The 26,114-nt window shown below is 33.0% G+C and overlaps 4 protein-coding genes across 6 annotated transcripts; 2 read left to right on the top strand and 2 right to left on the bottom strand.

Annotated features, from left to right (window-relative positions):
• Positions 1-1,642: 1,642 nt before the first annotated feature.
• LOC105165043 (uncharacterized) lies at positions 1,643-6,958 on the bottom strand. 3 transcript variants are annotated; one of them, XM_020697642.2, is made up of 5 exons: positions 6,482-6,958; positions 5,827-5,952; positions 4,309-4,438; positions 2,543-2,784; positions 1,643-2,423 (listed from the first exon to the last, which is right to left on the bottom strand). In XM_020697642.2, the coding sequence occupies exon 1, from the start codon at positions 6,890-6,892 to the stop codon at positions 6,542-6,544; it is 351 nt and encodes a 116-aa protein (XP_020553301.1). In that variant the 5' UTR covers positions 6,893-6,958; the 3' UTR covers positions 1,643-2,423; positions 2,543-2,784; positions 4,309-4,438; positions 5,827-5,952; positions 6,482-6,541. The 3 variants fall into 3 exon arrangements, with proteins under 3 accessions (XP_020553301.1, XP_088741217.1, XP_088741219.1); XM_088885091.1 differs by having other exon boundaries at positions 2,543-4,438; XM_088885093.1 differs by lacking the exon at positions 5,827-5,952 and having other exon boundaries at positions 2,543-4,438.
• LOC105165035 (aquaporin NIP6-1) lies at positions 2,208-4,692 on the top strand. Its single transcript, XM_011083914.3, has 5 exons — positions 2,208-2,435; positions 2,570-2,794; positions 2,897-3,091; positions 3,529-3,590; positions 4,224-4,692. The coding sequence occupies exons 1-5, from the start codon at positions 2,208-2,210 to the stop codon at positions 4,426-4,428; spliced, it is 915 nt and encodes a 304-aa protein (XP_011082216.1). The 3' UTR covers positions 4,429-4,692.
• Positions 6,959-16,717: 9,759 nt separating the features above from the next.
• On the top strand, positions 16,718-17,860 carry LOC105165026 (zinc finger protein 1). Its single transcript, XM_011083906.3, has one exon. The coding sequence runs from the start codon at positions 16,852-16,854 to the stop codon at positions 17,662-17,664; it is 813 nt and encodes a 270-aa protein (XP_011082208.1). The 5' UTR covers positions 16,718-16,851; the 3' UTR covers positions 17,665-17,860.
• Positions 17,861-23,055: 5,195 nt separating this feature from the next.
• On the bottom strand, positions 23,056-25,373 carry LOC105165019 (uncharacterized). The gene is made up of 4 exons (XM_011083898.3): positions 25,024-25,373; positions 24,796-24,845; positions 24,635-24,687; positions 23,056-23,760 (listed from the first exon to the last, which is right to left on the bottom strand). The coding sequence occupies exons 1-4, from the start codon at positions 25,287-25,289 to the stop codon at positions 23,359-23,361; spliced, it is 771 nt and encodes a 256-aa protein (XP_011082200.1). The 5' UTR covers positions 25,290-25,373; the 3' UTR covers positions 23,056-23,358.
• Positions 25,374-26,114: the final 741 nt, after the last annotated feature.

Here is a 26,114-nt window from a genome sequence, read left to right as displayed (position 1 = left end):
CGTGTTCGTCAACCTACAGTTGAGAATTGTGATTTTCTATCACCAAGAACACAAAATAAGTCATAAAAGAATATTTTTTGATAGAAAAATTTAAATAGCTGACTATTTAGTGTAAAGTAAATATGCTCGAGTGTAATTGTTTAAATACACAGTTCATTAACCAAAAATAGCTAAATGTAGTCACCTCACACTTATAGATATTGAACATTTTGCTGCGCAAGAGGCGAGAGACGAATGATCGGCAGAGTCCACCAAACCCTTGTAAATATAACTTTTTGAAAATAAAGTAGCAGCCAATTTCTTGTGAAGAAAAGCAGGTCTATATCCATGACTTTTGCCTAAACACGTGATGCTAAATTGCAGACAAGAATGAAGTATTTGATGTTCGAAATGAGATTAAAACTGTAGGAAAACTTTATTTCATCTTTACCAAAATTCAATTGTCATAAGAAATCAGCACTAACTTTATCATTATTCTATCTTAAAATGGCAATTGTTCTTGTCTCTTGAGATGCCCTTTTCAGCTGATGTTTTTTTACTTCTATTCACATACAATGTAATAATTAGCTCTTCAAAACAACAAGAACCAGAAATAGCTGTTGTAATTAGTCATCTTCTTTACCACTAATAAAAGCTAGTTGCCTCCAGCAGCAGTTGAAGAAATGGCATCATTTGCATTCTTAACTTTGCATTCAGTACTTAGTTTTTTTCTTCTAGAAAATTGGAAAGCAGGGTGACCCCACAGTCTCGGCCCGAAAATTGGCCGAGCTTGTGCAATAGTCTTGGTCCCTACAGTAGCTTCATAAAAGGCACCACTTTATGAACTCACCAAGAACAAAGGCCTAAACCCTTTGACAGATGAACATAGGTTGAGACCCACGTTTAACTACATCAAATTTAGCAATAATACAAAACTTGTGTCAAATGGAAGCATTCAACCATTGTCACTAGACCACAACGATTGGTAGTAGTATCCAGTGCGGTAGGCATGAGGAAGAATAAAACATTCTCTCTTTGGATTGCTTGTCGATCTCATTGCCAAACTCATCGTAATTGACATTCAGACACACTCGACTCTGAATTTTTTAAACGCATTAAATTTGAAATTACCAAATAATAAAGATAAGTTGTATCATTGGACTAAATGAGCAGGAATAATTACCGTAAACTGTGAACCAGAAAATTATCAACGTAATTTTATGTCTGCTAATGCATGCGTATAAGAACACAATAAAGTTAAGATTTGCAGTCATAAATGTGCTCCCATGCGAGTCAGTCACTGGGATTTGGTATTTGTATTATTATGGTAATCACATTATGATGGATCAAGAACCTACCACACTAACTATGCAACAGAATATCATACGGCAGATAGTTCATCATATACCAGCAAACTATATCTTCCCTTATCTTTCCAAGAGAAAAAGGTTGAAAACTTCACACCCAACTCAATAATTAATAACCATTGTATATTCTCATGCCAAACAGTTTCTAAAATACTTGCCTATATCGGATTTCGTCGCATCAAACGATGAGAATTATGTCACATCAGTAGTGGAATCTGCAATATAATTTTCACAGTTTGGTATATAACACTCGGCATAAACAAGTATTATATATCGGGTTGTGATTACCCAACAAATTCAAAAAGAAGACTACTTTACTTAAAAAGATAGAAGCGTAACGAAAGCACATCCTAAGATTAGTAAATTATAAATAAAGCAAGGATTAAACAATAATCCTTGTCCAACTTCCTAGCAGTCTACCAACCAAGATTCCCTCTTTTCTCTGCCTCCACTCCTGTAAATTTCATAGCGAAATACATCCTCTTTTGACAACTAAGGAGCTCCAGACAATGGTTGACTTCATAATTGAGCGAAAATACAAAATCAAGTGGATGGGACAGCAAAAACATGACCAGTGTCTGAAAGTTCAAATCTTTTTCTCAAATTCATAATGTAAATGAAATTGATTAATGTCCCACCACTCCACTCCCAAAGCAACTTTCTTTTTTTCCTCCAATTCCATCCACTAATTTTAGTTTCCTCTGTCCTTTTGTTGGATCTATCGAGACTCTCTAACTTCAACCAGTGTATAAAAATGCATGAAGGGCTCGGTTCCAGGAACATAAGAAGGAAGCATGAGCTCAATGTTCTTACATTGTTTGTTGGAGCATTGAGGTATAGAGATATCATCATATTTGAGTGATGGAAGCTGAAGATGGTGCATCAGCTGCTTCTGCCCCTGCAACACCAGGCACTCCTGGTGGTCCACTCTTTGGGGGATTCCAGCCAGGGAGAGGTGGCAATGGGAGAAGATCATCTCTTCTAAAGAGCTGCAAATGCTTCAGTGTTGAACCATGGGCCTTAGAGGAAGGGACCTTACCCCCCGTCTCTTGTGCATTGCCTCCCCCTCCAGTTTCTCTAGCAAGAAAGGTGTCTTAACATATTAGTTTTCAAATTTTCCAATCTTTTCAAGTCAAGTCTTATATAAATATATATATATACACACACACACATGTATGCATGGATCTCAAACTTACTCATCTTGTTCTTGGTGTATAAATCAGGTGGGAGCTGAGTTTATAGGTACCCTGATACTCATGTTTGCAGGAACAGCAACAGCCATAGTGAACGAGAAGACAGATGGCTCAGAGACCCTCCTCGGCCTGGCAGCCTCCACCGGATTGGCTGTCATGATAGTCATTCTCTCCACTGGCCACATCTCTGGTGCCCATCTGAATCCATCTGTTACTATTGCCTTTGCAGCCCTCAAGCATTTTCCCTGGAAACATGTAACCACAAATAAGACATTACTTGAGTTAGTATATTCCACGTTTCTTTGAATAACTATAGAATTCTGATCTTTGGATTTGATCAATCTTCAAAACTTTCAGGTGCCGGTTTACATAGGAGCGCAGGTAATGGCATCACTATGTGCCGCGTTTCTGCTCAAAGGGATTTTCCACCCCGTATTGGGTGGTGGAGTTACAATTCCCTCGGGGGGTTATGCTCAGGCTTTCTCTTTAGAGTTTATCATCTCCTTCAATCTCATGTTTGTTGTCACTGCAGTAGCTACAGATACGAGAGCAGTAAGCATATGCTTATCTTCTACACATGTTTTCCTATAAAGAAATCCCGATAGTTTTAACCGTCATCTAAGATCATAACAGGAACCCCTGGCAAGAGTTGCTAATTCAAAGTCCATACTTCAGTGAGTACTAATTTCAAAGACGGACCTCGTTAGTTTTTCAGATAGGAGGCCTGTTACATCAGTTAAATGTAATAAATATGGGTAAAGAATTAGTCTAAAATACGGCATTAGGAGTATTTTTTCCCTGGGGATCTATCTTAATTGTTCAGTGAGAGCGAGATACTATATAGAGTGCACAGACTTATTCTTCGTTAGCATGAATAAAAATTCCAATCCGAACTCAAACATGGATTAGTGTTTTGTTAAACCATTCCAAGAATCTTCTCAAGGAAGCGAACTAAAGTGTGTTAATATATTTTGCGATGCTGAAAACAGGTGGGAGAACTTGCCGGAATTGCAGTTGGAGCTACTGTCATGCTTAATATACTGATAGCCGGGTAATACTCTTTTAAATTGTCATCAACTACCCTCACTTGAACTTTTACTTCTCACTTTAGTTATTTTCTTTTTCCTTTTCCAATCGCATTCAAGCTAACATAAGATCTTTTCCTAAAGTTTGTCTACTTGAGAATTAAAATGCTCGGACTTACAATGGACTCCCAAGAGCAGACTAGTATAACTGTTGAATCAGCCTTAGTTTTTTGCACAGTTTGTCCCATGTATATTTATTGATATCCGAAATCCTAATGCTGGACATATTTAGAAAACCATTACCAAAAGTACGTACTTCTGAACAAACAAGCATAATTCTCCAGAGTCAAGCAAATCTACCTTTCTATCCTTGAAAGAGATTAATGATAGAGAAATGGTGGAAGGCAACTGACAAGGAATGAGAGAGTCCATAATTCATTCTTGCTAAAAGTAGAGGAATAGTGAAAAAAAAGGAAACTCAGAGTTGGTGGTGCGCATGCTTAGGGTGAGAAGTCAATAAAATAATAAACAATGATGAAATTTCTCATGGCCTCAAGGTTTCTGAAAAGAAGAAACAACTTTTACGGCCCTTAAAGAAAAATTCAATGTCAAGAATTATTTATTGTAGATAAAGTCTTATCTGTTATTTTGCGATACAGGAAAACTACAGGAGCTTCAATGAATCCTGTGAGAACTTTGGGACCAGCAATTGCAGCAAACAACTACAAAGCCATATGGGTCTACCTCACTGCTCCTATTTTTGGTGCTCTGGCAGGGGCAGGAGTTTATTCTGCAGTTAAGCTGCCAGATGAAGATGCCAATGCACATGCGAAGCCCTTAGCAGCACTTAGCTTCAGAATATGATCCAATGCACCTAAAACAAATAAAGGCAGACATCATGTCAATAATGCAGGAAAGACCATCAGAAAATTGCATAATGCAATAAGTTGACCAATGTGCATCCCTTTGTTTTCTTATGTATACATCAAGTAAAAGATCTAAATCTGTTGGCTAAAGAAATTGTATGGCCAGTGGTGATTAGATCCCTCCCAAGTTTCAGCAGAATTTTGTATTTGGGACTGCACTCACACGCATGCAACCATATATATATATATATATATATAATCATCCATGTAAGTACATTTCAAAGGGATTGCTTTCCTCCAGGACAAGCCGATAGAACACATGCATAATTTCTTCGGGGGAGGAAAAACCATCCCCGCCCTGGGGAGAGCACCACTCAAGGATGGAAATGGAAACAACCAAAACAGTCAACTGACAGAAATGTTATGCACTCTCTTAATAATTTGCAGTTATATGCAAAGCTACAAGTATATCTGCATATATATGTATATATAAGTTAAAGCTCATTAAATATCATTGAAAATAACTCCTGTAGTACCTATCCAGAATTAGTGGATGAGATAATAAATTGAATGGCAATTTCCAGAGTCTGCTAACATCAGAATGTGGGAGCAGGATCTCAGTATTTACAGGCATGATTTCCTTTTCTCATTTACCTTTCTTAAGACTTCTGAAATAATAAGAATCAGAGACCTTATTCTGAACCATTAGAAAATTTGTCAGCTGCACCAATTTAATCGCATTTATCGATATCTTTCACTTTCTCAGTTAGTGATAAAATCTTATGTGCTTTAAGGTGTAAAAATATATGAATCGGAGAATATCTACCACTGCCTAGCTCCTTGGAAGCAACTGCGTCAATCAATCATAAATAGCCACATGTTTCTCGTGTAGTCCTAATGTATGTAAAAGAGCTATAAGGAAATGTAGAGCATTTGGGCGTGCAAAAATACGAATGAAAACATTGTTGGACTAAGACAGAAAGGGGATTGGAGACAAGAAGTTTCGATATGACAAAAAATGCAAATACACTTGTGTCAGTCATTAGAATAGATTTTGGTCATACTTCTACTGAAACATGTGTGTAGTTTGGAGAAAAAGGTTTTTGGAAATGATCCCAATTACAACCAGAGAGTATTGATGGAAACACTTTTCATATCACATGAACAAGAACACACACCTTAGCATTATAGACACAGGTAAGGACAAATACTTTTGCACAGTATCAACTGTTTGGGGATACTGTGTGAATATTGGATGGTTATAAACATCAAATTTTTTCATATGGCCGTATACACATTCCGAACCCAAATTGTCAGGGGGAGAGGCAGATGAATGTACATAATGGAACACACAGCCATGAAAACTGATGAGGAAAGGGGAATGCTTCCATCAAACCTTTCCATTTCTAAGAATCTGGATAGAATTCGTTGTTGGTTAACCACCTAGCTCGAAAGCTCTTACACCGTCCGCTATATTGATGAAAGTCAATTCTTGCATTCCCTTTCACTATTTCTCATTCTCCTGCGACATTAAGTAAAACTATTACTAAGTGTTCTTAAAATCACGCCCTTGTACAAGTAAATACTCCTACGCTCATATTATCTGTGCTTTTAGCAAGATTGACATTGTAACTTTGCTAAAAACAACAACAATACAAGATAACTAAAACTAATTTACAAAAACTCAAGAAACAATCTAAACTTGAGTCTTGAAAATTCTCATCAATGATAACCGGGCTGACTTCACTAGAAATTTGGAGTCAGATATACACACAACCAACGCGATGAAATCAATTTCCGATCAAAAGCAACACCAAATTCACATTAAAGCCCAAATGCTTTTACGATATCCCAAAAACATAGCACAATAACTAGAATACTGGTCCATTTGCCCATAACAACTCAATATAAACTACCATCCATCCAACATGCTTCAACTTTACATGCCAAAGAATCAAAATCAAAGCATAACATAAATATCCAGCTTTCCAAAATTTCTCATGAACCACCTCAACAATCTGTACTTTTAATCCTCACGCTACAAAACTAACCTGATAGTGATCATTCAAATACTCGTAACAGAAATTGACCAAGGACTTCGTTACACCAATTCAAACCATGTCGACCGCCCGGGTCTGACGCGGACCATCGGGCCTAGCCAAGGAGGAGACAGACCTACAATTACACAAGTAAAGCATCACGGCGGCGAATAGAACGCCGAGGAAATCAGCAACTGCGTCCTTTGGGGATGCCCCGGCGGATTTGAAGAAACCCAGCTCGTCGGCGAACTCTTTAGCTGCGCCGGCTGCAACAGAGACAACGGAGCCGACCCAAATGCTGCGGCGACGGATGAAAGGATAGCGCGTCCGGGCCGCGAGCAGGGAGGAAACGACGGCAATGAAGAAGCAGAAAAGGACGTGGTATAGTTTGTCAACGGCCAACCAATCGTCGCCGTTTTCCATTGCCCGCGAGTTTCAGCCCCAGCAACGGAAAACTCTTGCGGTCCATTAGTCAAATGTAAATATAAACACTACTATAGTTTTGGAGCATTTTATTTCTTTTTAATTATTTAGATTTTAGAGTAAATTTTTTATAATTTTTAGAAATAATAAATATTATTGTGTGATTGTCTCAAACAAAGAACATCACATGAGTGTGACCCTTCAAATTATGAATACTAATATTCAAGAAACTTTATTACATTGTTAATATTAATAAGTTATTATTATAATTGTAATTAATATAAATCGTCATTACTTACTATAATTCATAAATAATTGGTCAAACAAAATCAGGAATTCAAAAATAGTGAAGAGATTAGAGTTTTTTTTAAGTGACATGGATCAATTATTATTTTTTTGAACAAACCAATTACAATTATTAATATTAAATATTTATATTACTATAATAATTATATATGAATCATTAATATCAAATAACTATATTGAAATAAAACAACACTTCATACATTGATGGAGTTTAAACCCATTACCTTAAAATTATGAAATCTTGTTAATTGAGTTAGCCTAATTAGCGAATAAATTAGTATACTTGTATATAATGGTGTTTTATTCAATCCATTACCTGTGAGAAGTTGTTTCTAAATTCTATTATAAAGTTATAAATTTGAATAAGTTTTTATTTCATTATTTATATTTCATAAACTTTTTTATAATTACTTTTTTCCCCAGACAATTGAAAGTTTTAGTTTCATGTGTTGTAGTAGGCTACGGATATGGGCCAATCCATGACCTTTTGATCATGGGTCAAACTTTAATTCCATAACTGTGGTCCAAGAGGTAGGATTCTAACCAACCCTAATAAGCCCAATTTTGAACTTTTTCCTTGAAGGCTTTTGTGCATTTTGAAGTTTTGATTTAACAATACTAGTTGTAGTCTTCATTTTTAATTTATTTTTATATATTCCCAAAATGTGATTTTCATTTTTATTGATGGGTGAAGAGAAAACTGCATATGCTTGACTTGATTGTAAAGATATGAGAGAGGAATGAACCTGCAACTCAATAAATAAATAACCGACACCACATATACATGTACATTAAATATAGTTTGAAACCGGACAAAAAAAAGCAACATATATAACATATAATTAATTTGATTCCAACATGTTTAACTTTGTTTCACAATGCATTCATCTCATAACAGGAGAATGAGTCCCACTCTTTTCTTCCTAATCTGCTTATCAGAAAGGTGATATAGTGTTTTTCTATACCGACTCAATTTCACCGTTTATCATCATAACTTTTTCATTTCGCATCACAGCTCTTTTCACTTTGTGTCGAAGCACTTTTATTTCACATTATAGCTCTTTTCATCTCATTTTGCCATACAAGATATTTTAGATCAAAAGGCTATTTACATAATAATTATATTTTATTTTCATCACTTCCTCATTTTCATGTATTACTAATTCTTATAAATAACTAGTCAAATGAACCTGCAAATTACCACATCTTGATTTACAAACACATGACAACAATATCATACAACTCATGGAACAAAGGAGTACACTTCCTCATTTAGAATACACAATATAACTATTCAGGGTAAAGTATCATATCAGGCATACCATAAGCGGTAATTCATTTTCAACACAATTCATAGACTTCAAACATAAAAGTCATATAGAGGTAGAACCGTGCATCTCTAGATATTACAATTTAATTGCTTATATAAGAGTAATTTGAAACAAAAAAAAAAAGATGTATATAAATAATATTAATTATTTATTTATCTTAATTTTACAACAATTTAAATATTAAAAGATAGTAAATTGGTCCATTCTCTACTTTAATATATTTATTAATTATAAATTATAATTTTTGAATGTTATATGGATGTCAAGCATGGTGTCAAGAGCGGCATTTAAGAGGGTGGATGTTAGCCTTTGTGCACTTACAAGTCCTACTGGCTCACAAGGTTGAGGATGAGTTTGTTTGGATGTTAAATGTATGTTTGACGGTAAAAATAGGAAGGTAGATATTAGACTGTTGGTTCACGAAGCTATGAGGCCGATGGGCCGTCTGTTTGGATATTAAATGTAGACTTAAGAGCGATGAAATCAGGAGGGTGGATATTACCCTTTGTGCATTTGTACGTATTGTTGTTGGCTCACAAAATCATGAATTAGAATGGATGTTTGTTTGGACGTTAAGTGTCTAGTTTGGAGCAGCAAGATCAAAATGATGGATATTAATCAGTGTTAAGTGTCTAGTTTGGAGCAGCAAGATCAAAATGATGGATATTAATCAGTCTCTCTGCACTTGCACATGTTGTTTGCCCATGAAGGGTATATTTCGATGTTAAGAGTAGAATTAGGAGTAACGAGATCAAAAAGTAGTATATTCACACGTACAATCAAAATTCAAATATAACACGCTAAAATTCTGTCGGTAGCATCAAATTTGTTGAAATAAAAAACAAAACACATTTATAATAGTCTAAGTTTGTCACCAATCCTTACCCCCATATGCCGGTGGACAAGAAATCATTGGTCAATTCCAAAATCCTTTTCTAAATATGAATATATATATATATATATATATATATAGAGAGAGAGAGAGAGAGAGAGAGCATTAGAGAAAGCTAGCAAGAAAGAAATTATGATTTTTGGGTGTCTTGGAGTGTGGGAAAAGATAGGGAAAATGAAGTCCTATTTAGGGGTGTTTTAATTATGTGGAAAGATGGAGATGCCCACATTCTTTCATTTGGAAACACAGAAAGATGCACACAGACAAACAAATCTCACATGATTCCGATCTGATTTCAAAAGGCAATAAAGACATAATTGCTTGGTCATTTCCTACCTTGGGAACTCTAAAATAATGCTCATGGGCATCTGCAGTTATGTCCAATAATTGTCATTAATTACTAATGGTGGGACAATATTTGATTTTTTAATCTAAAGTATTTGATTATTATTCTTTTAGTATATGATTGTGGTTCTTTTTAATTTTTTTTTATATATTTTGTTTGATTTCATATGTGAAATAATGTGGTCGGGAGGAAAAAAATGAACAGAGAAAGAGGTAAAAGTTAGATAGAAGAGAGGAAAATACGAGAAAAGTTTTTCACTCAAATTAAATTGTTCTGAGTGAAATACATATATCATGAGATTGATTCATATTTCTGTCAGATTTTTTTAAAATGATAATATGATTTTTGTATATATTGGTGGAAGTTATTTGTGCATTTACGTGGTATTTTAAAATCAGAATATATATATATATAATCACATTTAATATTTATGTTTTGTTTTCATCAATTAAAATTAAATATATAGTATACTTTTTCACTAGATGAAAATATGAAAATTGTGTTCAGACTCATAGTGTTGAGAATAAAAAATATGAATTATTTATTAATAAAATCGTTTCTCATAAATTGAAAGATATGATTATATTTTCAAAAAATATATTTTTACACAAAATTTAAAATTTACGAACAAAAAGTGTGCCTAATTAGTCCTTTTTAGCTAGGGGCTGATATAACTATCAATAGGGTCTAAATGTATAACTAGTTCAAGCTCTAAACTCATTGAGCTTCATGGCCATAGGTTCAAACTCCTTGTTTTTAAAGGTACCAAAATATTAGTGATGGTTAAAATTTTTGACAAATCATAGTTGATGTCTATAGGACTTTTTTTTTTTTTTTTAAAATCTAAAAAATAAATTCAGCCTAAACTCACGCTAAGGAGTCAAGTCTCCGCTTGCTCACTGCAACATGGCCAAAATTCTACTGTCTCAAATACACTTAACAGGCTGCATGGGTTCTCCACCCTATTAACAGGTAACACCTGAAAATAGATCCAATACCAACAGACCCAATGCCATTCACGTCAGCTACATTCTATACATATTAAGCCATATCACCCTAAAAGGGTGTTAACAGAGATTCTGTTGCCAACTAAATCTAATTGATTAAGAATGAACGTAACTAACATTCCTGGATATTTGGATGACAAGACATGACCTCTTGTTGCTAGCATATCTTCTAAAAGATAAGTCCAATAGAGCTATATCCCTAAAAAAATCTTCAACCGACCTCAAATCTTTTATAATTTGTCTAGATAAGTTAACATGTAACTAAGTTCACATAGCAAGCCACTCAAATTCTTTCATTTTTCTGCACTTCTCTCACGCATTTTTAGCATCATTCTCCATATTTAGGCACTCCATTTTGAATTATACAACTTATTTAATCAAATTCCACGTTTATACTCAAGTTCCCTTATTTATTGATTAATTTCAGTACCCATCAATGACAAATATTGATTAATCCTCATGGTCTTAACTTATATTCTCGTATTAATTTTGTTTAATTATGATAGACAATATTGATTTATTATGATTTTTAAATTGTAGTCATATATAATATATATGGTATGGTAACAATCTATTTTTTTTTTTTAAGTTACGATCTTTGAATTTATACTTTAAAGAAAATAATAATATTACGTTTATAATTATATATTTTTGTTATGTGATTGATTTATGGAATACATTCGGACAAAATCATTTCTTTTGACGCAATGGTTAGATGTCCAAAATGATGATCACCCAAAAAGGAAAAAAACCCTACTTTTGAAACATAGGTCATGTTATGTCTAACATATATCTTACACAGTTATCTGATTATAAGAATAGCACTGAGGTAGCACAGCACATAAGGGCCCTTACAACATCAGCTTCATAATCCAACTGTCGGCCACCCCATGCCTGTCCTCATATGTAATATGTATCCCAAGTGCACCCAAGTCATTAACAAATCTATATTTCAACAAATATTTCACTAATAAATTAAAGGATAAATTATTATTATCTTTTATAAAATTTATCTTAATTACAAATATCTTTTTATTATTTAAAAAATTGTAAGTATCTTCAAATAAAAAATAATTATGTATCTCCTAAATAGAGATATGTATAATACTACTTTACTCTTGCTGGATTTTCTTTTAAAAAAATTGCAAAAAATGTTTCTAAAACAAAATCTGTACCTCATAAGCTTTAGAAACATCTTATGAAATATATAAGTTTATAAGATTTTTTAAATAAATTTAAAAGAAAAACGGATACAATTTCTAATTTGAAAATAATCCTTTGATTCTTCGCTCCAAACATAGATTCAAGGGTTTGAAGCTTGTTTCTTGAACATAGATAAGTAAATCTTCTCCAATTTTGTGGAGTAAATTATGTCTTATCTTCAAATTTGGTATCAAGACTTAAAAATTGGATGCCCAAGACGATATAGAACTTTTGCAGTTGCAGAGCTTTTCTGTGGCAAAGAGTTTTGGACTTTGGTCCTTGAATTTGTTGTGTCTTGTGTATTGAATGTAAGGATTTATCTTGAATATTCCATCTCCTTTTCTTGTTGTGTGGAATGTGTTTGACTTGAGTAGTGTAGGGTCTTTTTATAGGCATGAGTAGGGTTATAGTAGCTTGGTCTCACGTATGTTGGTTTTGAACACAATGGACTTGAACTTGGATCGATTTTCTGATTGGTCGTTCTTGAACATATTTTTTAGGCCAATTGGTTAATCTAAAATAAAAGGTGACTTATATTTATCTTCGGTCAATCCATCAGCATACAATAAAATTTAAATTTAGTACAGGCACTTGTGTAATTAATTTGTCATTTTGAATATATGAAAAGCCAAAATTTATTATGAAATTTAATTTAAAACCTAATTATTCCAAGAAAAAGAGGAACTAGTAATTTTGAGATATATGGCATACCTAATACCACATAAAACATGATTCTTATTGTTGACATCAAGGGTTAATTACACTTTGATCCCTCTAAAAATGTGAAATTATACTTTTTCAAAAAAAAAATAGAATTACACTTACACCCTATTCAAAAATTCATTGTTTATACCTGACCCTCTTCTGTTAAGTTTGGTCAAAAAATACTGACGTAAAAAAAAATTATATAAATTTTTAATTTTGTTCCTTATTTAATATTTTCATATAAGTACTTATGAAAAAAAAAAGTATAATAATATTAACCTTCACTCTGTATATATATATATATATATCATATTGTCCTAAAAATATTAATTGAGGGGCAAAATAAAAAATTATGTATTTTTCTTTGCACTCATCAATATTTTTTGTTAAAGTCTTAACAGAAGGGGGTCATGTCACAAGTGTAAATCGAGAATTTTCAGAAAAGATATAAATATAATTCAAAACTTTTTTTTTAAAAAAGAAAATGTAATATAGCATTTTTAGATGAAAATCTAAGCGTAATTAACCCCCCCCCCCCCTTTTTTTTTCTTTTTATTACAAAAGGTTCCAAAATTTTGCTCTTTCATAAGATGATTCATCTTTTTCTTTCTTTTTTTTGAGTGACCTTTCTAACCACTAATCTTGATCGTGTCCGTCTAAAAGTACAGAAATTTTTAATTTTATTTTTAATTCTCATCTAAAACTCCACCATCGAGCTAAATGTATTACAATATTGTAGCAAGGGAGTACATTATATTAATTATATTTCTATTTTGCTATAGATAAATTATTAAAAAAATTATCTAAATTTCCCCAAATTATATATATATATGTATATATATATATATATTCTTCCTCATAAAATGATTGCATTTCTAATATTTTGATGGAAGTGTAATTTAAATAGAATGTTGCACGTGTGGAAGTTTTAGTCCCAACCAATTAATTATAAGTTCATCCCTCTATTTTTTCCATCCTTGTTTCAATTTGAACTAGTGATTGTCAAATCAATCCACCTAAAATGATAGCATTTCATGGGCCATTTTTCATTAGTAGGAATAAGTGTACCTATATATGTATGTCCCTTTTTTCCCAAATAATAATCAAAAGAGGAATTAATTAATAGAGAAGCTTATGATAAGACTTCCCAAAAAGACAAATTCCATCTACATAATTTTCAATTAATTATTTATAAAGATACATAGATTGAGATTTATAATTAATTCACTTACAAGTTTTAATTGCTAAAAGGGAATAATTTTATTTTTTGAAGTACCATTTAAAAATTATATGTCACTACTCATAAAATGATCGTCTTTTTATAATATTGATTTTTATGTGCAGTAATGATATGACAACACTAGCTGTCGTTGATCCTTGTTTTTGACTGCACAAGAATAAAAGATCTAATGTTCAGTGTAATTGGTACACTATAGGGTTAATCCACTTAAATCCCTCTAAAATTGTAAAAATCACAATTCTTTTGAAAAACCTTCAAAATTTTAATTGTATCTCCCTCTAAGAATTCTCTATTTATAATTGTACTTTTTTTTAATTACGATTTGAATAATTTAATGCTGATATTATTAAAAGAATTTACACAAACTTCCAATCTTATCGCCCTTTCGAATTGGTGTGCGTGTGTGTGTGTTTCTGTGCTATGTCAGTGTGCATGTGCATTGTGTGTGTTAGTATGTAAATTTATATAAATTTTTTTTTGTTGATATCAGCATTTTTCTACCAAATTATTAAAAAAATGTATAATTATAAACAAAGAATGTTATAAAAACTATAATTTTCACACTTTTAGAGAGGTGTAAGTGTAATTAACCCTAAAATATAAAACTGTTTAGTATTGTAGATTCTTGCAACAATTACCCACAGTCACTTCCGTTTTGCAATTAAGTATGTGCATGCAATATATATATATATATATATATATATCTATTAAACAAAATTAATTAAGATATAATATTCTTTTTATAATTATAGTGGACGATTGCATACCAATTTCAAATCACAACTTCAACTCAACTTTCATGACTATATATGAATCTTATGTTAATATATATATATATATATGTAATGTATATTAATTTAGTTATAAGACATATAATTAAAGTCATTGACACAACATTAATATACAAAATGGAGGTTCCTTGAATTGAATTAAAATTTGAAACCTCTCGTGCTAGCTTATTGCCACTATCTTATTCATTAGGCACTCAAAAAAGTCAAAAAAAACTATACAATAACATACTAACACGAATTAATCACTCCCCCCCCCCCCAACAATTAAGATCCATAAGTACCCAATCATGAGCATAATATTTAATTTTTCTTCTTTCAAATTCGAATTCAAATATATATATGCAAAATTAATTGTTCTAAGTTTCAAATTGAATAATAAACCATAAATATTTCTGAAATATTCTTTTTCTTTTTTCCCATTTCATGTGGTTCTCCATAAACTACCAACAAGTTATATGGAAACAAACAAAATTTTCCTCATAAATTGAAAGAACTACCAAACAAGAATGAAAATTCATATTTTTTACCCCGGTCGAACATGATCTAAGCTGATGATCCAAAATTACAGACATTGATCTCTCTCTCACACACACACATATATGTATATATATATATATACTACTAAAGAATTAAAGGAACCCTCACAAAGCTTATGGTACTACATATCATGTGCTTGTGTTTATCTCTTCATGGCTTAGTTTGTCCTAATATATAAATAATAAGTACCTTTTTTGCTCACTATTCATTAATAGTACTTAGTCTATTTCTTTGATTAGTGCCATAACTTTTGAAAATATATGCTTAGTGAGATGTGTTTGATATTACACCATCCGCGATAACGACAAAAAGAGTGTGTGTCCACATAATTATAAAATAATTAGAGCTCATCTTGGAGTAGATTCGGTCCATTTTATTAATTTCTCCAATCAAAATCCAAATCTTTTTGAATTATATGAAAAATATATGTTTTTTTTCTTTCGGTGATGCCGAAAGGGCATTTCACCCGTATCTTAGATTTTACAAAGTGAAAGATTTCTACAAATTTTTAATTTTTTTAAAAATTATAAAATATTTGATCTTACTTAATTAAATAGAATTTCGATAAAATAAAATTATAAAACTTATAAGTTGTCGGTAATGAGATAAAAACATACTATGATGGGAGTTCTTAATTAAGTTTACATCCTAATGTTTTATTAAAGTATTTTTGTATTATTTTATAAATATTTTAAATATTCTTGTGCTTTAGGGTATTCCCGGAAGTGGGCAAAGACCCTCAAATCAACAAGTACTACAAATGACTTGAACAAACACGACAAAAGAAAAGTAGAGAAAACACATTGAATGGAGCATGTATGTCATGAAAGAGGGGGTAGATCGAGATATGGTTTATTTCATGAGTTTCAATCAAGAACTTTGTGACCCCTACCCCACCCTCTATTCCTTAGGGATCTATTATTTTATTGCTATGTCACATACTCAAAAATATAATTAAATTAAATTATATTTTAAAAATGAAATACCATACACGTACATATTAATTTAATATTATTTCTAAGTGGATTTGAAGATATTTCATCCTATTTTTTAGTATGGATCTTTTACTAGATTTTTGTACTATACACTAATGAGTGATTAGTATTTGTTTTTTTCAAATTTAGCATGGACAGTTGTTACATATAATACACGCGTGAATGTGACATGGTAAGTAGAATTTTTTTTACCAAATCAAGTTAGTGAACCAAATCAATCACAAAGCAAGTATAATACATTTGTTATGTTATTGGTAACTTTTTATGAACTATAACACCATAAATATATTGTACTTATTATAGATTCAAATTCAATTTGATTAGAATTTCTAGTGTGGAAAACTGCCAACCCCCAACCTCACCCCCCCCCCCACCTCCCAAAAAAAAAAAGAAAAAATAAAGAACCCCAATCCTCAATGTCTATAATTAGGTCTTGTAACTGTAAATTCTACTTTCCATACATAGTACCACAGCATTTATATTCTAATCAATTAACATTTCAAACTTATTAGTATTAAACCCACACTTCATCCCTCCTCCACTCCAAACTGATCAGAAAAAGAAGAAAGAAATATTACTTCAAACTTCAAACTCAACCCTCCACATATGGAGGCTCCAACAACTGATGATCATCCATGCAATCATTCTCATCCTGCATCCTCAACCATCAATCATTCATCTGCATCATGCATCATAAATTCAACATCATCAAACACCCCAAGAACAGATCATCAAATGGAAGAAGAGCAACACCCCAAGATCAAGAACCCTGATCATCTTGCACTGGATCTCACCCTCCTCCCCAACAACGACTCAGATCATACTTCATCAAATCAAGAACTCAACCTTTTCCACACAAACCCTTCTCAGAATCCGGGGAATGAACCGTTGTCGGAGGCCCGAGTTTTCTCATGCAACTACTGCAACAGGAAATTCTACAGCTCGCAGGCTCTCGGTGGTCACCAGAATGCCCACAAACGAGAACGAACCATGGCGAAGAGGGGTGGCGGCGCCGCCTCCTTCAGCCGCCACGACGCGGCGGCACACTTCTACCCGAGCATGGCTTCTCTCCCTCTACACGGCTCGTCCTTTAACAGGTCTCTTGGGATTCAGGTCCACTCCATGATCCATAAGCCGAGCTTTTCAGCCTCGAGTGTTGGTAGGGTGCCGATATACGGGCATTCGGGTTGGGCAAGAAAGCCCCTTGATCAGCAGCCGGCGATAGGGCGGCTGACGGCGGAGAACCACCAGATTGGTGCTTCATCGAGCGGCGGAGCAGCTAGGTTTGACGGTGGGCGGAGGTTACCTCCGGCGGTGGATGGGGTTGGAGGATTCGGATGGGATAGCACTGGTAATTCTCATTTGAAGAGTAGCAATCAAGAAGAGTTGAAAAAGTTGGATTTGTCTCTCAGACTCTAATTACTTCAATTTAGTGCCTTAATTGCTTAATTTTCGATTTTGCTTTGCTTTTTTCCTCCTCACTCTCACTTAGATTTTTTCAATTCTTTACCCTGAAAATTTTCTTAGAAATATCTTTTTTTATTCACTATTCTCAATGTAAATTCTGATTATTCATTTCCATAGAAAGTAATATTAGTTCCTATCTTTTCATCAATTATTAAATTTTATTTTTTTGATATAAAAAAATGTACATGCAGTTATAATTTATTCAATCATCATGTTATGATCAATCAAAGTCGTCTACAGATTATGCCAATAGATAGAACACTAAGAACACAAAATCTTTTAGTGGAAAAGTAATTTGTTCTTGCCAATTAAACTAATATGAAATAACAATCAGCATTTGATGATCATGTAAAAATGTGGAAATATTAATTTTTAAATAATTTATATATTATTCCATTATAAAATTGTATGACATACAGAATTTAAGGAACTTGTATTACTATACAAATTAAACTAAATTCTCCCAACTAGAAATTATTTTAAAAAGAAAAACAAAAAGTCGTGCTTTAGTTCTCAACTAGATATTGTGAATCTTATGATGAAATGGTTGCGTTTTTATTATATATATTTGGAGTTGTCGCATTTATAAGCATAAAGTCATGAAACCGTACATGTAGATAAGAGTGAGCATGTAATATATACATATTTTTGTGAAGTGAGTTGGATCACTCATCATCAATGTATGTAATAATTGACGGTTGAGATTTGGGCGTATGACACATTTGGTGAGGGCCCCACCTGCAGTTGGGAGATATTGACCATCTTATTAAGCTGTCTACATTAATAGGTTGGTCATTAGTTTTACTCATGATATAGAAAGTTGAAGTGGCCTTTTTATTTTATTTTTCAAAATATTTTTTTGGGTGATGTTTGGAGTTATTCTTTGCGGAGGTTTTTGGTTGATATTTTTATTTTAAACCTCAAATGTGTTAAATATAATTTTTCTGTGTAATTACACTAAACTTCAAGAAAAAAGAGTGTAATTATTATTTTATATTATTTTTTAAAATAATTAAAAAATTAAATACTTTTAACGACCCCGAGCCATGCATTCGCATACCAAATTATTGTAGATATCGAATCCCGTCTGACAATGGAGGTTTTATAATTTTATGTGTGTAAAAATATAGGTAATGACTTTTACTTAATTTAAGGGTAAAAAATATTACATAAATATAAGTTTGATGGAATTTTGAAAATCCCGTAAATTCATACCAATTTTAAAATCGTGGAAAGCTTAAGCCAACTAACAACTCAGGGTTGGGAGAAAATGAAAATAAGTATTCCTAAAAAATAAAAAGAAAACATTTAGAACGTACAAAAAAGTGAAAAACCCGAAATCCGAAACCAAACAAAGCCTTGTTTGTATAGAAGTGGGCCCATATAAGCTCTCAAATCACATCAGCTTTCCGCATTAAAAATGTTTGAAATCTTGAATGCATTGATTTGTTAGCTAAGAGATGTTGAGAAAGGGGATAATGGCGGGCCCTAATCAGTAATCACACTCATGATTCATGTTAAACTTCAACTTAATCATGTCATTATCCCAAATCCAGTCACTAATCCTCCACAGATACAATCTTAATCTTCCATGTGGGTAACTTCTTCTTCAATTAGTCAGCTTACAGGTTACATTCTACAACTCACAATATGTCTTGTGCTTTGGGTCAAATAAGGTGGCCATTTCACATTTTTAAGCAATTTCAAGATTTGGGAAATTAGAACTACTTTTCTTCTTCTTTTCTTTTCTTTTTATGTATTACTATTATTATTTCTTTCGTTGTAAACTTTCTATAAAAGATAATATTCTTTTCGGACATTGTTTTGTTTTGGTGAATTTCAAAATTATTTTGAATGGTCGAAAGAGATATTTTTAGTTGAAAAATATAAAAAAAAAAATTATTTAAATCGAGTTTGATCACATCAGATCAATCATCAATAGCATGATAGTGTGATCAATAATTTTTGTCCACGAGTACTGATTTAGTTGGTGACGAAGGGAAAGATTATGAGTTTGATTCTCTTTACTGATGTGAGAACTACGTTAATAAAAACACATAAAGTTAAATGCATGTTAAATTTCTATGTGCATTGGGTGCGGTGATGACACATGCACCTTAAAATTTAGAAAATGGGATGTGTATTAATCATCATTCGACGTAGGGCACGTGCTTCTACAAAATGATAAATACTCTTATAAGCGATTTATAAGCATGGAGGTATACTCTATAGACATATTTATATAATATTTAAAACTTTACTCACACTTTACTTTAAAAATAATATTTATAATTTATATAATTATTTTATAAATTATGGAATACAAATATTATTTATAAGCTCAATAATGCAAATATATTTTACAAAGTAGATAAATTATGTTAAAAGATACATGTAAATATGTGTCAATATAATGCCTATAATATTATAGAAAAAGTATGTTATATAACTTATAAAATTTTATTCAATTATATGCCCACATAATAAAAATATATCACATCATTACTTAAAAAATATAGAATATTATATATTAATTAAATTATAGATTTGCATAGTATACAATATATATATATGTTCGATGTAATATTTTAAATATATATTGATAATTTATTTTTAAAAAAAAAATCAATATATATAACAATACATGCAAAAATTATATAAATTTTTTATCAGTTGTGTAAAAAATATAAGAATTATAAATTTATGGAGTTTATACAAATTCTACGTTCAAATATAAAAATTATAAATTTGAGTAGTGTTTATTTTGAAAATATATATATAATAATTCTGATTATATTTAGGAGAATAATTACAATGAAAATATTTTAAGGGTGTAAATAGTAAGGACATAGTTCAGGAGTGTAAATGCACTTTATGCATAATTGAGGGGTGCAAAGTTTATTTTACCCTATATTATATTAATATAGTGCAATTCAAGTTTAGGAAAAACAAAAAAGTTAAAATTTTCTGAAAAAAGTCAGCCTCAATATGGTACTAGTTGTTTCCCAGTCTTATTTGGCCCTAAATTGTAGGGCAAGATAAGATCATTATTACATAATATTTTATTAAAAAACAAGAAAAAGTTGCATGGAGAATTATGACTCAAAACTCAAATCTTGATCATGGATGTCCTAATAAAGCATCATTAAAAGCGTGCTGAACAAACATCCCTCCATGCGCTTTCGACAGAGGTCCAAATTCTATTATTGAGATGTGGGACAGTCATAGCGCTTCCTTCATAGTCATGGGATCATGGAATTTAAGTTTCATCAATGCGAATCCAGGTTGTGTGCAAGAATCACAAACCACCACCATGACTTTCGTGGTCTGATTAAAGCATCTGACCATGATAGCAACCACTACGTTTGATTCAAGTACAAGACTATGTAATATAATTGTGCTGGGGATTAAATGCATTTATACTATAAGGTGGCGAGGTCGGACGTTGACATTATGGAACGACAATAATAGCTACCATGTACATCAAAAACTTTTAAGAACATTGTGCATTCTGTGTGTGCTATTTTCAATAGTTACTGTCCGAAGAAGCGCAATCGTAGGAGACTTACATCGTCATTGAATGCGAACATTGGACCAAAGCTAATGGAAAAGGAAAAATTGATCATTACTTCATAATCAAGTCATAAATCTACTACTACAGACATTAGTCATACTTAAATTGATCTGATATGGTTACCTGCCTCATCAAAATGCACAAGGCCGTTTGCGTTTTTGCCTTGATGGTCGATATCATACTGCCAAAACTAAAAATCTCGGTTTCATCCTGGGGGAGATGCGAAAGTAGTCTTATTAGTAAGTGATGGAAATAAAACACGCAACAATATTGTCAAATAACCAAAGGGGAAGCGTATGCCTTAACCGTCTATTCCATGATCTTCTGCGCCATATGATGTCTACCTTTCTGCACTTCAGTTCATATGTATCAATGCTTAACAAAATTTTCCACTAATCTTACCTTTTTTGTCTAGTGGAGTATGGAGAACATCAAGATTCCAGGAAAAGAAAAACGGAACAACTTCATTTATTAGATTTCACTATTTTCATTGAGGCTTACTTAAATACATGTCTAGATGCACCTTAAATATCCCAACACTTCCATTTGTAGCATATGGTACCTCTGTAGTAGATCAAGAACAAGGCTGCGGCATGTGGTGTATAAGAGTGCAGAAGTGGGAAAGTGAAATCTCAAGATTGAAGTCGTTCTAATGTCGGAACACATAATTAAGATCTCCAGTCATTATGTAATCGGCACTCGGTCCTTATTTCATTTAATACGCAACTACCACACACCTTGCTATAGTCCTATTAATCCAACTAAAGAAGAAAGTCTAATAAGAGGAGCTAATATCCTAAATAATTGCAATTATAGAAGAACCTTTCAAGACTTTACTCATTGTTTGCCAGTTAAACTCGGGCCTAGCATTCCATGAATCCACAGGTAACTATATGATCAGGCAATCAGGGTTACCTTTTGTATTACTTCTGGACAAAAGATTTTCACATCCCCCGGTAGGTGCTCATCTTTATCGTTGTTCTTCATTGATGGATGTAAAAGAACAGCATGCCTCTTATGTGTGTCCCTCACATTTAAGAAACGAAGCTCAAACACTGCAGCTCGTCATCCAGTTGCCTGCAAAAATTAAAAACAATAACAAAACAAATGTAAATGCTAAGCGCGACAGGGAAGAACAAGCATCACCTGATGAGGAGTGAAAAATTTACCAACATCTTTTATGATAACGCCATGTCTAGATCTCAAGAGCACCATCTTCCACTGTGTTTATGTTTATAAATGCTTACATGATGTTAAAAACCTTTGTAGTAACAGAGATTTTGCCAAATAAACTAGGTGGTGGAAAAATTCAGCAGGTCAAAGGTATGAACCTAAGGAACATTCTTGAACACAGGGCCCATATAAGGCTGATCTTTTATTTGTTCACGCCCACATGTAAAGACTTTGCATATCTCAAGGAAACCTGGACATAAAGATCAACACAAACTCCAAAACATGGCTGTGTTCCCCCTTGAAGACATTAATCATCAAGTAATGTGAGGTTTCAGCAATCATAAAGAGAATTTATCTCAGATAATTCAAAACTCTTTGGTAGTTAAAATCCATTGGAAACCTAAATTCAGACATATACAATTTGAGAGGCCGTGCAGTTGGCCTAAAATACCAAGTTCAAGGCATCGTGCTCACGGCTTGAAATTTACAACTAGAAATGAGTAACAAGTCATTCTATGAGGAAATCATTAGCACTTACATTATCAAATTGATTCAAGAAAATATTAAATAAGCAAACTCCCATTGGGCCAAGCAGATTATCCAAAAACGAAAGTCTTATTTACACTCACAAAATTGGCCATTCCTGAGAGTCCAGATTCCATCAAATAAAGAAGCTAGCTAAGCAGCAGTCAAAAACTAGCTACTTCAGTTTCTCAGCTATATAAGCCACCGAGTCATTTTCCTGATATTGTACAACATAAATCTGTCTAGGAAATATAATTCATATATTAGCATCTTAGTGAGACTCTTAACAGCCGACTTGAGTCAAGGTAAAGCTTTGCCACCAAATGCTTGCAAGTTCAACAAATAAACTCTGCAGAGTAAAATTAGGTCAAGTCTCATTTCTTTGCTTCCCCGAATGTCCCTCTTTTTGTATTCTCCTTTTGGTTACTCTGTGAGGCATGAGGAACTGGTCCAAGCCTACCAGTCTCTCCTTCATTTGAGACTGTTCCTCTTTCCTTTGAATTCTTGCCTACTGAGTCATGTTGACTGTTGTCTGGTTCAACTTGAGCAGCTTGTTTTTGCTCAATAATGTCGTCTTGTCCTGTTCTTACAGCCTCGTCCGCCTGCTTCTTGGCCACAACAATTTCCTTAACTGTCACTTCAAGCTTATCTAGTCTCCCTTTCACCTCCAAAAGCTCTGGATTAGATGCTGCTGCTGCTGCTTTTTCTTCAGCAGCCTTCAGCTCCAGCTCTTTTGCTTGTGCTTCAAACTCAGCTTGTTTCTTTCGCTCCAATTCCTGCCATAACCATGAACACATTGAGAAAGCGAAGCACCAGAATTCCACATACATATCCAGATCTGGACATATCTGGGTGGGTTGCTTAAATAACTCAAGGATTAATAACATGCATCAGAGATAACTTTTATGCATTATGTTTGGCGGCTTCTAACAGATTATTGGAGAGGGAAGAACAAGTCTTCCCTTCTCAATTTCTTATCTTATATAACTTCTTGTACTTGAGCATCCACATGTAAGACTCTGAACTTTGAAAATGGTAATTGTTAGGGCGAGGGTTGGAGGGGAGGATAGCCATAGAGAGGGGAATAAGCATACAAGCCATACGTGAATCAAATGCAAAAAAGTACAAGTATGGGTAAACTTTGAATGATTCAGACAACAGGTAAGTTTTAAAAAATAGGTTATTGAAACTATAAACCCAATCATGTGTGAAAATCTTCCTTAAAATTGCGATTTTCAGACAGGAACGCAACTGAATTTTTCCAAATGCAAACTTGATATCATTATCTCCCCTCAGATCCCAAATGTCTAAGTATTCAGATGATCTAATCTGAAAATACAGAGCAATCAGAAAATTACAACAGAGAATGGACTTGCCCTAAAATTAAATTATTGAATGCTAGATTTCTCATTAAAACTTAATACCTCCCTAAATATTTTCCTTTCCCACATAACCAAGCAGCTTCCGTAAGTATAATTAATCAATAGCATAATCCATAAAACAGACATCCGAGTCTGGATAGTTCTCATAGTTGGAAGACGTCACCATCATACACCACATTCAGTTTTTGGATAGAGAGAGAGGCATGATGATCATTCGACAAAGAGAATTCCAAATACAAACCATGATCAAACATATAAATAATCATACCGCATCCATTTTTCTCATTTCACTGCGTGCATACTGAGCTACGAGATACACAGCTGGGACAGAAATTTATAGAAACTGTCATAAATCAGATCGAATGCCAAGCCCAACTTAAAGTTGCAACATAAATGACAAAAATCAATCAGATGAATAAAATGAGGTACCCAATGATGGCAGGCAAGCAAAGAATAGCTGTACCAGGTGGAAATCCAACCTAAAAACCATTGAACAAGCTCGTTATTTTCTCAACGCATGCATTCAAACGCAGTGATCATAACCTAAAATGTGCTTTCGGTAACTGAAAGCAAATCGCTCGAAAAACGCCCGACACATGAACCATCAATGCAAACACTCTGTTCGACAATATGCCCAAATAAAAAGAGAAAACATACCCAAATTTCTTCTTCTTGGGAGATTCAGAGAAGAGAATCTTCGTGGCCGTCATGAAATCAAGATTGTCCAGAGCTTTGTACTGCTCACTGTAAGTACTCAATGAAGGATTAGAAGAAGACCCATTGTTGCTGCTGCCCCCGCTGTCACTGGTGGCGGGTTTGCTGTTGTGGGTGGATGAGCAAAAGGGTCGGTTTCGGCAGAGTTTGAACCCGTCCCAACACGGGACCCGATTCAAGATCCTCTTCCCCGTAAGAACAACTCTCATATTCTTCCGCTCAACATTTCACCGGAAGAATTACCATTGCAGAGAAGAGAAAGAAGCAGCAGACTCCGACTGCAGAGTGGACTTTCAACAGTACCAATAATTTCTGTTATGGGCCATAAATTTGGGCCACTCTGAAAGCCCATTCAATTATGGGCTGCAAGTGGCAATTTTTTGTTATGAGGATTTTAGCTAGGCCCAATTATTATTATTATTATTTTTGTAAATTAAAGAAGAGTTTCAAGAATAGGAAATTTGAAATGAATAATAAATTAACATCTATAAAAGGACATAGGGGAAAATATTCTATTGGAAAAAATGCCAAAGAAGAGAGAATTTATCTCAAATTGGAGCCAAGTGGTGGTTGGAATATCAAATCAATCATGTCAATCTTGTACTATACACATTTTTTTAATAGTCTTGCACCTTGTTATTTAATTCCTAACTTTGTCGTACAATTTTCTAAGTGGGAATGTTAAAATAAAATTAAATATATACCTACATTTTTAGTATAATATGAACTTAAGATTTCCAATTCTTATATATTAATATTTTATAAATGCATAAAACTTCCTTATTACTTTTTGCTGTCTTTTAAATAGTTAAATTGTATGTCGTGATATTCCTCCTTGATAGATCGGGCATTTGCCCATTTTCAGTGGGATGTATGTTGTTTCTAAAAAGATATTTTGTTAGAAAAAGAAAAAAATTGGACATCGAATTATAATATACACTAACTATTACTCCTATAATAAAAAAAAAATGGGACGTATGTTTATTTTTTAAAAGACATCTTATTAAAAAAATATGATGCTGATATTTTAGATG

The sequence above is a fragment of the Sesamum indicum genome, linkage group LG1 (assembly GCF_026168435.1).
Source record: "Sesamum indicum cultivar Baizhima isolate 11 linkage group LG1, ASM2616843v1, whole genome shotgun sequence".
Classification (NCBI taxonomy): domain Eukaryota; kingdom Viridiplantae; phylum Streptophyta; class Magnoliopsida; order Lamiales; family Pedaliaceae; genus Sesamum; species Sesamum indicum.
This window is presented reverse-complemented; position numbering and strand designations above follow the sequence as displayed.

Coding starts and splice junctions, on each gene's coding strand:
- LOC105165026 (XM_011083906.3), top strand. CDS start 16,852: ATGGAGGCTCCAACAACTGATGATCATCCATGCAATCATTCTCATCCT.
- LOC105165043 (XM_088885091.1), bottom strand. CDS start 6,892: ATGGAAAACGGCGACGATTGGTTGGCCGTTGACAAACTATACCACGTC.
- LOC105165035 (XM_011083914.3), top strand. CDS start 2,208: ATGGAAGCTGAAGATGGTGCATCAGCTGCTTCTGCCCCTGCAACACCA. Junction 2,436..2,569: donor CAGTTTCTCTAGCAAGAAAG/GTGTCTTAACAT, acceptor TGTATAAATCAG/GTGGGAGCTGAGTTTATAGG. Junction 2,795..2,896: donor AGCATTTTCCCTGGAAACAT/GTAACCACAAAT, acceptor CAAAACTTTCAG/GTGCCGGTTTACATAGGAGC.
- LOC105165019 (XM_011083898.3), bottom strand. CDS start 25,289: ATGAGAGTTGTTCTTACGGGGAAGAGGATCTTGAATCGGGTCCCGTGT. Junction 24,688..24,795: donor TGCTTGCCTGCCATCATTGG/GTACCTCATTTT, acceptor TTTCTGTCCCAG/CTGTGTATCTCGTAGCTCAG. Junction 23,761..24,634: donor AAATGAGAAAAATGGATGCG/GTATGATTATTT, acceptor TGGTTATGGCAG/GAATTGGAGCGAAAGAAACA.